The sequence below is a fragment of the Podarcis raffonei genome, chromosome 4 (assembly GCF_027172205.1).
Source record: "Podarcis raffonei isolate rPodRaf1 chromosome 4, rPodRaf1.pri, whole genome shotgun sequence".
NCBI lineage: Eukaryota > Metazoa > Chordata > Lepidosauria > Squamata > Lacertidae > Podarcis > Podarcis raffonei.
In genome coordinates, this window is record NC_070605.1 from 5,093,637 (window position 1) to 5,109,991 (window position 16,355).

The window sequence follows — 16,355 nt, forward strand, 5'->3', positions numbered from 1 at the left end:
GTTCTCCATGGCAAGGGGAGCTGCTGGGAAATTGAGCTACGGGCTCAAAATATTACTTTTTTAAAAAGTCGCTGCCATTATAGACCTTGCCATTCAAATGGTGTGCATGCATCATGTGATTGATAGTGCAAGGCGGACCTTACCTGGCCCCCCACCAATATTTTATTCAAGTCGGCACCACTGTGTCGGGCGGTTTACAAATTAAATAAATACATAAATCGCCTCCCTTTGCACATGTTCCAGCTTGTCTATATCCTCATTTATCCTTTTTAAAATTTATTTGCCCTTCATCTGAAGATTTTACAATATAAACATACAGGATGAAAGCATGGCTTTCTCAAAAACAAGCCAAGCCAGAGAAATCTCTCCTTTTCTTTTCTTTTTTTGGATGGAGTTATAAACTTTGTTGATCAGTGGACTGCTGTGGAAATTGTGTATTTTGTTTTGTTTTTTAAAGAAATATTTATTAAAGTTTTACAAAAAACATAAGTTTACAGAATAAGGTTTTACAAAAAACATAAGTCTACAAAATAGAGAAAATTAAAACAAAATTAACAAACTAGAAAACACACATAGGAAAGAGGAAAAGAAAAAAAAAGAGATACAAAATGCAAGGAAAAAACTAATAGCTAAAAAGAGAAAATTTAAAAATAAATCCATTTTTCAATATCTTTAAGCTCATTTCCTTATTTCCTTGACCTCCTCACACCTCCCCTTTTTGTATTCCCATTTAAAAAATCATTTCAGCAAATCCTTACCCTCTTTCATTTATCTTTACTCTGTATCTTAACCTATTATAACTATGCATTTTCATCCATTATCAATCCATATTTGCATATTCTTATTAATCTTATTACCAATACCACTTATTTTCAATCCAACATCGTTTTAACATTCATTAATTTTACAGTATTTCTGCAAATAGTCTTTTAATTTCTTCCAATCTTTTTCCACCAACTCTTCTCCCTGGTCTCGGATTCTGCCAGTCATTTCCGCCAGTTCCATATAGTCCATCACCTTCATCTGCCATTCTTCCAGGGTGGGTAGATCTTGTGTCTTCCAATACTTTGCGATAAGTATTCTTGCTGCTGTTGTTGCATACATAAAGAAAGTTCTATCCTTCTTTGGCACCAATTGGCCGACTATGCCCAGGAGAAAGGCCTCTGGTTTGTTCAGGAAGGTATATTTAAATACCTTTTTCATTTCATTATAGATCATCTCCCAGAAAGCCTTAATCTTTGGGCACGTCCACCAAAGGTGAAAGAATGTACCTTCATTTTCTTTACATTTCCAACATTTATTATCGGGCAAATGATAAATTTTTGCAAGCTTGACTGGTGTCATGTACCACCTGTAAATCATTTTCATAATATTCTCTCTTAAGGCATTACATGCCGTAAATTTCATACCTGTGGTCCACAACTGTTCCCAGTCAGCAAACATAATGTTATGTCCAAGATCCTGTGCCCATTTAATCATAGCTGATTTAACCGTCTCATCCTGAGTATTCCATTTTAACAGCAAGTTATACATTCTTGAAAGTATCTTAGTTTTGGGATCTAACAATTCTGTTTCCAACTTTGATCAGTGGACTGCTGTGGAAATTGTGTATTTTGATTTCAGTAAGGCTTTTGACAAAGTCCTCTGTGATATTTATGTGAGGATGCTGGTAAAATGAGACTGAATGAGGTAACTGTTAGGTGGATTTGACTGACCCAACCCAAAGAGGACTCCTTCATGCGTCCTCCTCATCCTGGGGAAAAGTGACAATAGGGGTGCTGCAGGGTTCTGTCCTGGGCCTGTTGTTGTTCAACGTCTTGATAAGTGACATGGATGAAGGAACTGAGGGGATGCTCATCACATTTGCAGACGAGACCAAACGGACCATAATGGCATTCTCTCTCTTCTTCAGCAACAGACAGGGAGACAAAGAACAGTGCAAAAGCACAGCAGAGTGGAAGAGATAAGACTGACTTCCGTTCTTACACTTCCCAAGCCTAGGAAAGTAAACAGGAGCATGTGACATACTAGCCACATATCCAGCAAGGGGAGGAGTGAATTGCTAACCCACCACACATGATTGCAGGTGATATAAGGAAAAAAACTTGTTCCTTTTTCCTTATGGGGTACCCAAGGGCCCATATACAGTCCTTTTGAAGGTTCTCTATCGGTAGGAGAAAATAACAGAGACCAGCCAGAGAATATTGAGAAGCAAAGCAGCTAGTAAGCCTGTTCTTTATTAACTGTTGCAACAGGGACAGAGGAGGAGGACCCCGAGCCATGCATGCAAGCCCTTATATAGACATTTTTAATTGCCCACCCTGGAATCCAAGACTACCCCCAGAAACATACATACATCATAGAAGGGGTGTAGCCCAAGACTACCCCCCAGAAAAAGCATACATACATCACAGAAAAGGCAGTCTACAACAGAAATCTGAGTGCATTGTTTTTACCTTGTCTGCCAGGTTACCTGTTAATGGTCACTTGACAAGATTACCTGGGGAGGCTGGCCATTCTCTTGTAATGATAATACTTCATTCCTGAGCCAGGTCACAGGCTCACTCTATTCACACCTTAAATGTGCCCTTAAGGCAGGATTTGTGAAGACAGAGACAATGGGAAGGTTTCTGCATTTCCTTCGACCTTGTAGAGAAATATTTGAGGTGACTGAAAGAGTGAAAGAGTCAAAATGGCTTTAGGACTTTTCCTGTGGGTTTTGGACATGTGGTTGATATATTTATATATGTGTTTGCTTGGTACATTTATATATATATATATATATATATATATATATATATATATATATATATACATCACCTAAAAATTCTTATAACAATTCCCCCCTTTGGGGATATAATTTTTTTCTAAAATATTGTTGCCCCACAAATAAAAACCTGGTATGTTGTAAATGGATGCCTTCGTGTAAATCTTAAGAGACTTGCATGTCAGGCCTCTTAAGGCTATTTGCAGGTGTAGCAGCACACATAGCTGGACATAGGATATCACATAAAAAATAACACATGTTGCATTTTGTACTAAATTACTTGTGGTATTCTAGCAGTTTGGGAGAAACATTCTCAATAGTGGTCTCTGCTTTACACTTAGCAGGAAGGTCAAATAATGAGTGAAAAATGCAGTTTGTTTTGTTTCTGCCTTTTTTGTGTGTTCCCAGGTGTCAAAGCTAGCTTTCCTCTGGTCTCACACCTCTATCATATCACAGCAGCAACAATCCCTGGTGAATCCCTGTAGGGCTTTCATATTGACCATGTCACCTTGTAGTGGCACAGGTTTGGACATTTCTTGAGAGAGATGTCTGTGCGTTGGCCTTTCTATGGGATTTTTATTATTATAGGCTCTGGTCTTCCACTCTAGGGAAGTTGCTCAGTTGTTCCTAAGGGACCAAAAAGCTAATTGCAGCCTGGATACAATTGCCCAATTCAAACGGAGTCCAATTAGAATTTATATAGCCCCATGGTTTGCCGACGCGGAGTTCCGGCCCCACCTGGTGGTGGCGGTCGGCCTGGGCCTTGTACGCATCCTTGGCCTGGTGCAGTTGCTCCATCAATAGTTGGTGCTGAGACTGGAGCTCATGGAGCCAATCTGTCACCCTCGGGACTGCAGATGCTTGCAGCACATCCGGGAACAAACGCGGATGGTAACCGTACGTGGCCTGGAACACGGTCTGCTGGGTGGAGGCGTTCAACGTATTGTTGTAAGCGAACTCCTCCAATGCCAAGTGGTCGACCCAGTCTGGAGGTACTCCAGGTTCCGGTGGTCGGTTCTCACATCCACCAGGTGTCTTGCCCCCTCAAGATGATGGCTCCAGACCTCAAAGGCCACCTTGATGGCCAGTAGTTCCCGCTCCCACACGGTATAGTTACACTCTGCCAGAAGAAGCTGGCAGGAATATTAGGCGCAGAGTAACAGCAGTGCATTAGGTCTGTGCTGCTGGGACAAGATGGCACTGAGAGCCGTACTGGAGGCGTCGGTCTCCACCACGAAGGGATGAGAGGGATTAGGATGAGATTTCACCCCTCCCATGTCCAAGAATCTGCTGATGTTCTCTGCTGATTCTCCAGAGAGGAGGGGCAGTTTTTGCTCTCTACTTATTCCGCTCCAGCCTAACATCAAAGTGTCAGTCAGTATCGGAGAGAGAGAGACTGAGTGTTAGAGAGAGATCATGTGTATAGATAAGGTTGCTGCTAAGAGCAGCTGTAGACACAATGGGCCAGGGATTTTGGTCATAATATACAATTTGAGGATTGGGAAAAATTATGGAAAGAAAACTTAAAATTCACTGCATGTACGGCGTTAAAAGGGATGCGGGTGGCGCTGTGGGTAAAAGCCTCAGTGCCTAGGGCTTGCCGATTGAAAGGTCGGCAGTTTGAATCCCCGCGGCGGGGTGCGTTCCCGTTGTTCGGTCCCAGCGCCTGCCAAGCTAGCAGTTCGAAAGCACTCCCGGGTGCAAGTAAATAAATAGGGACCGCTTACTAGCGGGAAGGTAAACGGCGTTTCCGTGTGCGGCTCTGGCTCGCCAGAGCAGCGATGTCACGCTGGCCACGTGACCCGGAAGTGTCTCCGGACAGCGCTGGCCCCCGGCCTCTTGAGTGAGATGGGCGCACAACCCTAGAGTCTGTCAAGACTGGCCCGTACGGGCAGGGGTACCTTTACCTTTACGGCGTTAAAGGAAAATGTGATGAAAATGTTCTATAGATGGTATATAACACCAGTAAAATTGGCAAAAATGTTTAAGATGTCTAATAAGTGTTGGAAATGTAAAGAAAAAGAAGGAACGTTTTACCATATGTGGTGGGATTGTAAGAAAGTTAAAAGTTTCTGGGAGATGATATATAACAAGTTGAAAAAGATGTTAAAGTATACATTTGTAAAGAGACCAGAAGCTTTTCTTTTAGGGATTACAGGAAACGAGATAAGAAGAAAAGACTGCAAACTCTTTCAATATGCTGTTACAGCTGCAAGGATTCTACTGGCCCAGAAATGAAAACAAGAGGAAATACCGATGATAGAAGATTGGAGATCGAAACTGACGGACTATGCAGAATTGGACAAGCTAACTGGGAAAATCAGATATCTTAAAGACCAAAAGTTCATCGAAGACTGGGGAAAATTTGTAGAATATCTGAAAAATATGTGCGATGTGCAAACAACGTTAGTGGGATTTAAAGAAGCATTGTGAAATTTAATAGGTATTGTCAAAAACAATAGATGTGGGAGGGAAGACTAAAGACAATACTAAAGGAGAAGGAATGCGTAATTAAGAGGTACAGATGGATGATTGTCAGAGAAGCTGAAGGAAGTCCAAAAAGAGAGAATTTGTTTGTTAAAAATTGGACAAAATTGTAAATTTGTGTTGTAAAATAATAAAAATTATAGAGAGAGAGAGAGAGAGAGGGAGAGAGAGAGCAGCTGTAGACATTCAGTGCAGTTCAGCATTTTCATTTAGACCTCATTTAGCTCTGTATATAGTTGTGTATTATAGTTGTAGACACAATAAAGAAGATATTCTACAGAGCTGCTCTCCGAGTCGTTTATGCTCTGCTATACTCTGCTAAACTCTGCTGTGCAACGACTGTCTTCTAGAAGTAAATCCGGTGCTCACAACTCTAAGCTGTGAGTCCACAGCACTTTGACCTGGTCCTGTGCAGAAGGTGGTCTCTGGAAGTGCTACCCCAGCTCGCCTGGCCCAGTCAGGGCTGAAGTGGATGAGTCCAGTTGGTGGCACTGGCTCATGGGCGATGCTGACATAGGATGCTGTAAAAGCGGCGCCCTCTGGAGACAGGCTTTCAACCCCTGAAACGCCACCTCTGCCTCCTTGTCCCAGGAGAATGGTGTCTTGGGGCACAGCAGTCGGGTTAGCAGGGTGGCGGGATGAGCATAGTCCACAATGAAGGTGCAGTAATAGTTGGCGAACCCCAGGAACCGCTGTAGGTCCTTGCGGTTCTGGGGTGCTGCCCATTCCCGAACTGCTGCCACCTTCCCGGGATCCATCTGCACCCCATCAGGGGAGAGCTGGTGACCAAGGAAGTCCACTGACCGCTGGTGGAACTTTCACTTGCTGAGCTTAGCATACAGGCATTGCTCCCGCAAGCGCTGCAACATGGACCAGACATGACCCTCGTGGCGAGCTGGGTAACGGGAGTAAATCAGAATGTCATCTAGGTACACCACCATGTACTTGTCTAGCAAGTCCTGGAACACGTGCTTGATGTACCGTTGGAACAGGGAAGGTGCATTGCACAACCCGAAAGGAATTACCAGGTATTTGAACTGACCATACCGGGTCCCAAATGCTGTCTTCCACTCATCCCCGGCTCGTATCTGAATCAAATTGTAGGCCCCCTGAAGGTCCATCTTGGTGAACATCTGCGCCCCTTGCACCCGCTCCAGCAACTCTGCAATAAGGGGCAAGGGATACCGGGCTGGGATGGTAATCTTATTTATGGCCTGGTAATCATGGCAGGGACAAAGCTCCCTACACTTCTTAACGAAGAGAACTGGAGCGGCAGTGGGCGTGGTAGAGGGCCGAATGAACCCGCGCTCCAGGTTCTTGTGAAGGAAGTCCTGCAAGGCTTAGTGCTCTGGCTCTGTAAGAGAGTATAGGCAGCTCACAGGCAGGGGCACCCTGGGCTGGAGGTCTATGCCACAGTTGAAAGACCAATGAGGTGGCAGCTGGTCTGCCCCCTGTTCCTCAAACACTTCTTGGTAGTCCTGGTAAAAAGCGGGGAGCGTTTACGCAGCTTCCCCTGTGGGGGCAGCAGCTAGCATCTCGGACCGAGCATGGGGACACGGGTCTGGGAAGCGCACAGTCTGATTGACCCAGTCGATCTGAACATTGTGAGATTCCAGCCAGTCCATCCCGAGCACCAGGGGAAACCGGGGTATGGTGGAAATGTCCAAGGTGCGCACCTCCTGGTGCTGCTGGTGACACAGGACCAAGGGCTGAGTCTCCTGAGTAACGGCCCCCGAGCGCAGGAGCCGTCCGTCAATTGCCTCCACCTGTACCGGTTCTGGCTTGCCCTGGAGTGGCACCTGATGACGGGCGGCAAAGGCAGAGTCCATATAGGAGCAGGTTGCCCCCGAATCTACCAGAGCGTGGGTGAGAATCCAGGGCCCAAGGGGTATAGACGCACCGGAACCATGAGGTGTTGCAATTCCACCGGTGAGGGCCCATCATGAAGTGTTTGGGACCCCAGGTAGCCTGGGCCATCGGCTTCTGGGGTTGGCCATTTCCCTGTGGCCGGCGTTTTCTCGGGACAGGATTGGGCATAGTGTCCACTCCCACCGCAGTAGAGACACAGGTTTGCCTCCAGGCGCCGAGTCTTCTCCAAGGGGGAGAGGTGAGGCCGTGCTGCCCCAAGCTGCATTGGCTCCTCGAGTGACTTAGCTGTGGCCGTGGAACTGCTGAGAAGGACTGGAGCCGGGAGTGCCAGCGGCCCTGAGCCTGGGCGACGGTCCTCCAACCGATCGTCTTATCTGCAGGCTCTGTTGACTGAGGGTGTCCAGCGTGGCGGGGCGATCCATCATGGCCAGCTGGTCCAGTATCTCATCCGAAAGCCCCTCGAGATACTGGTCCTGAAGGTTGCAGTCATTCCAGGACAAGTCCTGTGCCAACAACCGAAATTCTGTGGCGTAGGCGGCCACAGTGGACTTGTCCTGTTTCAACTGCCGAATCGCCCAATTGGCTTGACTCCCCTTCTGAGGGTTGCTGAACAGGGCTTCCAGATGGTTGCAAAACCCTGTATAGTCTGTCAGCAAGGGAGAGTCTTGCCGGAGCAGCGGCAATGCCCACTTGGCCGCCCGGTCCTTCAGCAAGCTGATCAGGAAGTGCACCTTGGTACGGTCATCGGGGAAATTCCGGGATTGCCCCTGAATATACAGCTTGGCTTGGGCAAGAAACATGGGAAAGCTGGCCGGGGACCCATTGAATTTCTCTGGCAGGGCCACTGGATACTTGCCAGAAGCTGGGGCGTCGGCACCAGGAGCTGGTAAGGCGTCCAAACGCTGCTGAAGCACTGTAACTGCATTGCTTAGCTGCTGAACGGTGTGGGTCAAGACCTGGTTTTCCTGAGCCAATGCCACCAGTGCAGCCGCCTGGTCAGCCATGGCTTCTGGTTCCTCCCGAACGCACCCCAACGAAGGGGGAGTGCGGGTGTGGTGGGAGCAAACTGCTGGTCCCGTGGGTTACACGAGAGGCTAGGTCCAAGTCCAGTCTGTGGTCAAAGGTGCAACGTGGAGGCAGTCCATAGTAGCTGAAGCTGGGTGCAGGGCAGGGAGTTGGGTGAAGTCAGGAACAGGCTTGCAAGCAGGGAGCCAGGGCGGGTCAGGAGCTCAGGCAGGAAATAGCAACCAACAATGTTGCTCCCGCAACTTGGGACTGGGGCTTTCCGGCTTTTATCTGCCCTGAGGCATAGGGCGGCCCCAATCCTCTGGTGCCTCGCCTCTCTAACCCTGACCCTCTGCAGCTCAGGAGAGGCTGGATCTTCCTCCAGCAGCTGATCTTCCTCCAGCAGCTGAAAGGCAAAAGTCAGTCTGTCAGTTCCTCACAAAGGGAGAGCTTCTCCACATCCGAGAGTGCAGAGTGGGGGGACAAGGACGGCAAGTCTGAGTCCCTGCTCTGTTTCTCTCCAATACTCACCTCTGTGGGAGAGATGTGAAACCGTAGCACATCTGCAAAGAGAAGGACATGGGGACAGGTGAGTCTGTCCCTGAGCACTTGACAAGGCTATTCCAAGAGTTTTCTCCTGGATTCCAAGTCCTACTGCAGGGGAGGAGGGACATCCCAAGCCTTGGGGGCCACTCCTGGCCTCCTTCAACCAGAATGTGGCTCCCCAGGGACTTCCGGGTTGGCACCATTGGTAATGGCGGATTCCCTCTGACTTGGAGGGACCAGCTCTGCGGGAATCGGGTCTGTACCGCTACGGCGAAGCGGGGATCCTTTAAAAATCACAGGCGGGTGAAGCATGTGAGCATGGGACTCGGCGGGCACCCTTCACGCCCCCCAATTCACAAAGAAACCCGACTACGGGCTCCGGAGCGAAGCGGGGCGAGTGGCGCGGTGCTGTGAGCCAACTGCTTCTTCCACGGAGCGAAGCCGCACAGCCGTTACCGGAGAGCGCTGACTTTTTCCTGTGACAATTCGACTACAAAAGCAACTACCCGTGAGTAGGATAAATTGAAAAAAGGAAGGAAGAAAAAAAGAGTTTAATTCAGCACCGAAGCGGGGAGGTATAAACAGGAAGTCCGCCTTCCGTTTCTTGTAAATAGACTAAAGCAAAGAAGGTGTAAGCTAAAGACTTGGAAAGTCGGTCGGGAAGGACTACAATTCTAACATCAAAATAAGTGATTTCCCCCCTTGGCTGCAGGAGAGGAGGGGGGAAAGGTTTGAACTATATTTGCCTGCAAGAGAGAGGGAAGGAAATAAAAATCCACTGCTTAAAACCTGGGAACGGGCTGCCAATGGACAATAAGACTGCTGTATTGTGAAATGCGCTGTTTGTGAACAGAGTACTTTTTGACAGCTAGCTCTGCAAGGGAGATACATTGTTTCTGGCTGTCTCCTCCTGATCTTAAAGTAACTGAAAAGTAACTGAAATTGAAATTGTTGCTTACTTTGTGAAATGGGGGCTTAAAAAGAGTTCTTCTTTAATGCAACAAGTCTTGACTGTTACTGTGTCCCCCTAGAGGAAGTTTTTGAAATTGTTACAACAATTGGGCCAGGGGAATTTTCCACTTCAAAACAAATTGTGGCCTTGGGTTTCAGCTAAAGTGTTATGGCAGATGGAAAAGAAAAAGTAGATTTGCTTCAAGACAAAACAACGAGGTCTGGGAAATCTTGGCAGCGAAGAGCATCAGCATCTGGCCCTTCTGCACCATCAGCAGCTGCATTTATACAATCTAAGTCAAAAGGTATGGCATCTGAAGATGTTTTAGCACTTGCATTAGGTAGAATAAACGAATCGCTGGAAAAGTTAAGTAAACAAGTGGTTGAAGCATCAACCAAAATTGATCAAAACACTATAAGCATTAACAATTTGGGACAGAAGGTGAATACTAATACAGAAACTATTGAGAAATTGCTACAGGAATCTACTTTGACCCGACAGACACCTGAAGAAGCTAAGGAAAAAGCAGTTGCTGTATAGGAGAAGATACCACCCATACATAGGCAACTTGAGGATCACAGGTCGATGCTATCTATGATTGAATTGAAGGAGAAAGGAAAATTTTGAGCCTGCACTTTCAGAAGACCTTGGAAATACATCAGTCAAGAGTGGAGATATTTAAAGACATTCCGAAACACCTTTTGGACCTTAGGTCCAATTACGGAGATTTGGTTAGCCTGTTGAGAAGTAACAGAATTGTTTTTAGGTGGGAATTTCCCCAAGGCCTATCTTTTAGCTTCAAAGGAAGAAAGATAAAAATAAGATCAGTGGACGACAAAGAAATTTTTTTGAAAGATCACGGAGAAGATTTGAGGAAAGAATCTGGAGAAGAGCCAAGAGCATTGGACAGAGAACCGACAGACAGAGGACCAAAACAAAAAGCATTGGACAAAGGACTACTAAAAAGAGGAATACTAGACATAGCAACACTACCCTTTGGATTGGACTGCCCAGAGAAAGTGACAATAACACCACCGACAGAACAGGAACAAACACTTGGTGCAGTTGGAGGAAAAGCAGAGTAACTACATCATGGCTCTGCAACTTTTAAGCTGGAATATTAATGGTCTTAACTCCCCTCAAAAAAGGAAAAGAGTCTTTCATTTATTAAAAAAGGAACAATTGGACTTGATTTGTTTACAGGAAACACATGTGATAAGGCTTCATAGAAAAATATTGATTAACAAAAGACTGGGTCAAGAGTTTATCTCATCGGACAAAGTTAAAAAAAGAGGAGTAGTGATCTATGCAAAGGAGAGCTTATCACCAAAATTTATATTTAAAGATGACCAAGGAAGATTTGTGGCAATTGAAATTCAACTACAAGGAGAGAAATTCTTGATAGTAGGAGTTTATGCACCAAATGAGGGAAAATCAGATTTTTAAAAAAAGTTGCATGAGACCCTGATGGACTATTTGGATTACAATGTGATTATGATGGGGGATATGAATGGAGTGGTATCTAACAATATGGACAAGGCACAGAGACAGGTAGTTACTAAGGATGGCAGACTACCAAAAACCTTTTTCGAGATGACTGACAATTTGGATTTAGTTGATATCTGGAGAACAAAGAACCCCTTGGGTAGAGAGGGAACTTTCTTCTCTGAAGCCAAAATGACATGGACAAGAATTCACCAAATATGGGTAACTAGAGGACTGGCCCCAAAGACAAGAAAAGTGGAAATTTGCCCAAAAACTTGCTCCGACCATAACGCCGTGAAGATGGAGATGAAACTAACACCAATTGGCTCTTTCAGATGGAGGATGAACGACACCCTGTTTAGGGATGAAGAAGTGACCAAGAAGGCCCAAAAAACCTTGAGAGATTATTTTGAGATAAATATGAATACTACTGTTGAAAAAAAGAGTAATCTGGGACGCAAGTAAAGCGGTTATGAGAGGGTTTCTGATACAACAGAATGCAATAAAGAAGAGAACCCAAAACGAGAAGAAAGATAAAATTTTGGAGAAAATAAAGGAAAGTGAGAAGAAATTGAGAGCAAAACCAAAGTCGCAACAGATTTTGAGAGAAATAAAGCTACATCAAGTACAATATATGAAAATGATGAATCAGGAAATAGAATGGAAAATTAAACAGATGAGACAAAAGACATTTGAGTCGGCTAATAAATGTGGGAAATTGCTGGCCTGGCAGATAAAAAAAGACAAAAACTCAACACTATTATAAATTTAGAAGTGGAAGGAAAGAATATACAGAACCCAGTGGAGATTAGAAATTGTTTCCAGAGGTACTTTAAACAACTATATACACAAGGGCCACAGAAAGAAATTGATATAGATCGATTCTTGAAAATAAATGGATTACAAAAAATCTCTCAAGAAAATAAACTAATGTTGAATTATAAAATAACTGAACAGGAGGTAGAAGGTGCCATTCAGAATATGCAATTAGGTAAATCTCCAGGACCGGATGGACTGACTTCTATATATTACAGATCTTTGAAAGAATGGTTAATACAACCTGTGAAGGAAGTCTGTAATGAAATACTGGAAGGGAAAAGGGCACCAGAGTCGTGGAAGGAAGCGTACATCACACTTATACCGAAAACAGAGACTGAAAAGATGCAGCTCAAGAACTACCGCCCCATATCACTGCTTAATGTGGATTATAAAATTTTTGCAGATATTTTGGCTAAAAGACAAAAAAAAAGTATTAGTGGAAGAGATTCGTAAAGATCAAGCAGGCTTTCTCCCGGGCAGACACTTGTCTGATAATACGAGAAACATAATTAACATTTTAGAAAAATTACAAGTGAATATTAATACCAAGGCAGTTTTGATATTTGTGGACGCGGAGAAAGCTTTTGACAATATTTCGGACTTCCGGGTTGGCGCCATTGTTTAATGGCGGATTCCCTCCGAGCTCCGGAGGGAATCGGCTCCGTAGCGTCTGGGTCTGGCCGCTGCGGCGAAGCGGGGACCCTTAAAATCACAGGCGCGGATGCCTGTGAACACAGAGACTCGGCGGGCACCATTTGCGCCCCCCCAATCCGCGACGGAGCCTTTTTAAAGGCTTCGGAACGGAGGCAGGGTGAGGCGTGGTGCTGAGAGTACTCCCTCGTCTACGGAGTGAAGCCGCAAGCCATTGACAGAGAGCGCCAACTTCTTCCAAGACCGATTGGACTCTAAAATATAAACCCGTGAGCAATACGGAGATTGGAACCTTAAAAATCTTTAATTTTGGATTTGGAACGAGCGGGAAGGGGCTAAAAAGGAAGTTCACCCCCCCCTCTTTGTAAATAATTTAAAGCAAAGGACTGGGCAGCTAAGGTCGAGAGAATCTGTTTTTTGTTTTTTAATGAAAGATCCTGACTTCACGGTTTTGACACTATAAGAAGATTTACTGGAGGATAAAAAGAATCTTGGGAGCTGAAATTTCACCCCCCCCCCCGAGACCCGGGAACGTCCTATGAGAAAGCCTGTTGTATTGAAGATTTTGACAGCTGTCAAGTGAGCTGCTAGTCAGCTAGTTGTCAGCTGGAAAAAGAGAACATTGTTTCTGCTGTTTTTGCTGGTTTACTTGGTATAACTTCTTGAAAATAAGGAGGGCTGATACAAAATAACTGGACTTTTGGTCGTGAGTTGAAAGGAACATTAAGGAACTAAAATCCCCCTAGAGGGGTAATAGGGACATTACATCACAAAAATGGCTGGAGTATGTAAAATCCAAGCAGAATTGGACAGAGCACTCGTTCTCTTGGGAAACTTGCAAGATGTGTACAATGCTTTGTCTACAAAGGTATCACTACTACACTGGACAGTAAACAACAGTTTTGAGCCTGATAAGGACTTGAAACAGGAAGCCCATTCAACTGAACAAATAAATGAAACTGAAAGTGTAGATACGATGGAGCAATATGTTGTTTGTGAAGAAAATGAAGGAGGAGCAGGAGATTTGCAGGAGTCAAAGGAGAGTTACAATATGAGGCCCGACATGATGATAAAAAAGGACAATAAAAACTGGATGTGGAAAGCCTGGTCTGAATGGGAGTCTGGAAAATGGAGAGATCCCTTTTGGAGGAGATCTGAAGACCTGAGGATTACAAATTTGTTGGTGAAAGCTGGAGCTTTGGGGACATCTGGATTTGAAAGAAATTTGAAACAAGAGTTGGAGCACCCCATAGGCTTTGCCTTTAAGTATGTTGGACTGGCTGGAAGCAACATGGATTCTGTTGGGCCGGAGCCCCTCCGAGCCTTGGGGTTTAACATCAAGGACTATCAAAGAGACCGGCAGAAAGGAACTGAGAGAGATATAAGGGCCTCGGATGTGAGATCTCCGGGCTAAATAAATAACATAAAGACTGATGGATATTGGTTGGGGACTGGAACCGGGAAAAGGGTGGGTGGAGGTCGGGAATCCAAAGGGTACATAAGGATAATTTGCTTTTTATATTATTATTTTTTGTTAGTGGTAAGGAAATTGGGTAAATCGTGGAAGGGAAATTTTGGTCGACTTTAGGAAAAAGGTTTAAGAATAATTAATGAGGTATAAGTATTGATGTGTAATTTTAATAAGGTAAAATTGGTTTTTTCGTTTTAAATCAATTGAAAATAAGGCTGTTAAAAATAAATTGAAGAAATGGAAAAAAGAAGCAAAGGAAAGCAATAGTATGTTAGAATAAATGTTTAAGCTAAGGTAAAGAAATAAGTTAAGGACTTGCTGAACTGACAATTTAAATTGGAATACAAGAAGGGGAGGTGTGAGGAAGTCTGAGAAATAAGGTTAAGAATAATAAGTATTAGAAATTTTATGTGTTTTTTCTATTCTTTTTTTGTTTAGTTTTGAATGTTATGTATTTTTGTGTTTTTTGTTTTGTTTATTTTTTGTTTTTGTTTGTTCTGTGTTATTTGAAAATGCCAATAAATATTTAATAAAAAAAAAAAGACAATATTTCCTGGAGTTTTATGAAGAAGAACCTACAGGGGATGGGGTTTGGTCAAGGTTTTGGAAATGGTATAAGTGCAATATATTCTGAACAAAAGGCTACACTAATTGTTAACAATGTGGTGACGGAGGAATTTAAGATAGAGAAAGGGACACGACAAGGTTGCCCAATTTCCCCATTGCTTTTTATATCGGTCCTGGAGGTCCTTTTAAATATGATTAGAAGGGACCAATTGGTCAAGGGTATACAAGTCGGAGCTAAACAGTACAAATTGAGAGCATTTGCAGATGACTTAGTACTGACATTACAGGAGCCAGAATCTAGTACCAAAAGAGTATTGGAACTGTGTGGGAGCCAGGAAGTCATGGAAAAGGCTTGTAGCGCCACCTGGTGCCTCGCTGACCTCAGTGACCTGCATGTCCGTGCCTTGCAGTGTATAAAGTGCATTTACCATATATGGTATGGGTGTAATAAAAGCCATGTAGGTAACGTGAGACATTGGCAAACGGCCATGCTGGAGGAGAGAACAAAGGATAATAAAAAGTGACCGGAGAGGAGAGAAGAAGTCTGAATGAGCTGCCCTCCGTCCATGGAAATATTGCTGGCTCTCTGTGTCTTTATTTTATGCTAAACAAGCGCATTTTTGACGACTGGCTTCGTCAAGTGGTGCCACGTGTGAGGCGGAATAAAAGAATGCGGCTGAGGCTTTTAAAAGAGGCAACTTAAAGCACACAGTCTGAGGCAGACTAAGAGGATTCTAAAAGACACTGTGAGAGGATTTTTGATCCAAGCAGTGGATATCATCGGCTCACTACGTCCGGCAAGGATTGCAAGTCTTTACATCTTTAAAAAAAGATCCCAGTGAGTTCGATCCCTTTTCTTTTCTTTTTTTATCTTATTTTAGAGACCTGGGCAGCTCTTTGACTACTCCCCAACAGAAATTTTTAAAAGACTTAAAATTTCTCCTCTCCTCCAACAAATTGGAAGTTCCAGAGGGTGATTTGATACAGCTTATTCTGTGCATTCATGAACATTGTCCTTGGTTTCCTATGGATGGAACATGGGAATTAAAACATTGGGATAAGATCGGGACACATTTTCATGGGCACCCCAGCATAGGTGTTCGGATTTTAAATGCATGGTGCAAGGTTCGTTATGCCATGGGCTCTTTCTCACCAAAGAATATCTCCATGGCTGCATTGCCAGCACAACCTCCAGCTTCTTTAGTCCAGCCTGCTGTGTTAGCGTCTGTTCCAATACTCGCTTTGCCAGCAGCTCCAGAACCCAAACCTCCGGACTACAGTTCCTCACCAGAGGACCCAATCCTGCAAAAATACCGTGGTCTGGCTGGAAATGACCCTGCTCTTTCAGCAGCAGAACCAGCTACCCCTTTTCAACGTGCAGTCCTTGCCTGCTCCTTAATTCAAGATACTATGGCATTCCCTGTTATTGTGCCCCCTGCTGGTGCTCCAGCAGGAACTCAAGCCCAGCACCAACCGTTTGACTTTAAAATCTTGAAAGAGCTCCAATTGTCAGTAAGGACAAATGGACTTCAAGCCCCATTTACACAGGCTCTTTTGGAAGCCACATTAGCCCAGCTGTTGGTTCCAGATGACATCAAGCTTTTGGCACGAACAGTTTTGCCCCCATCAGCTGGTGTATTGTTTGCCCATGAATGGGAAATCGCCTGCCGTGCTTATGCTCCAGCATTATTACAACAAGCAAGAGGGAAAAATGAGGGACGCGGGTGGCGCTGTGG

General features: G+C 44.6%; 1 protein-coding gene across 1 annotated transcript in view; it reads left to right on the forward strand.

Annotated features, from left to right (window-relative positions):
* LOC128412170 (zinc finger protein 772-like) overlaps window positions 1-5,358 on the forward strand; it is a 61,904-nt gene extending 56,546 nt beyond the window's left edge. The window contains exon 4 of the mRNA XM_053385036.1: window positions 4,915-5,358. Coding sequence (XP_053241011.1) covers window positions 4,915-5,005 — 91 coding nt within the window. The 3' untranslated portion in view covers window positions 5,006-5,358. The remainder of the gene's footprint in view (window positions 1-4,914) is intronic.
* Window positions 5,359-16,355: the final 10,997 nt, after the last annotated feature.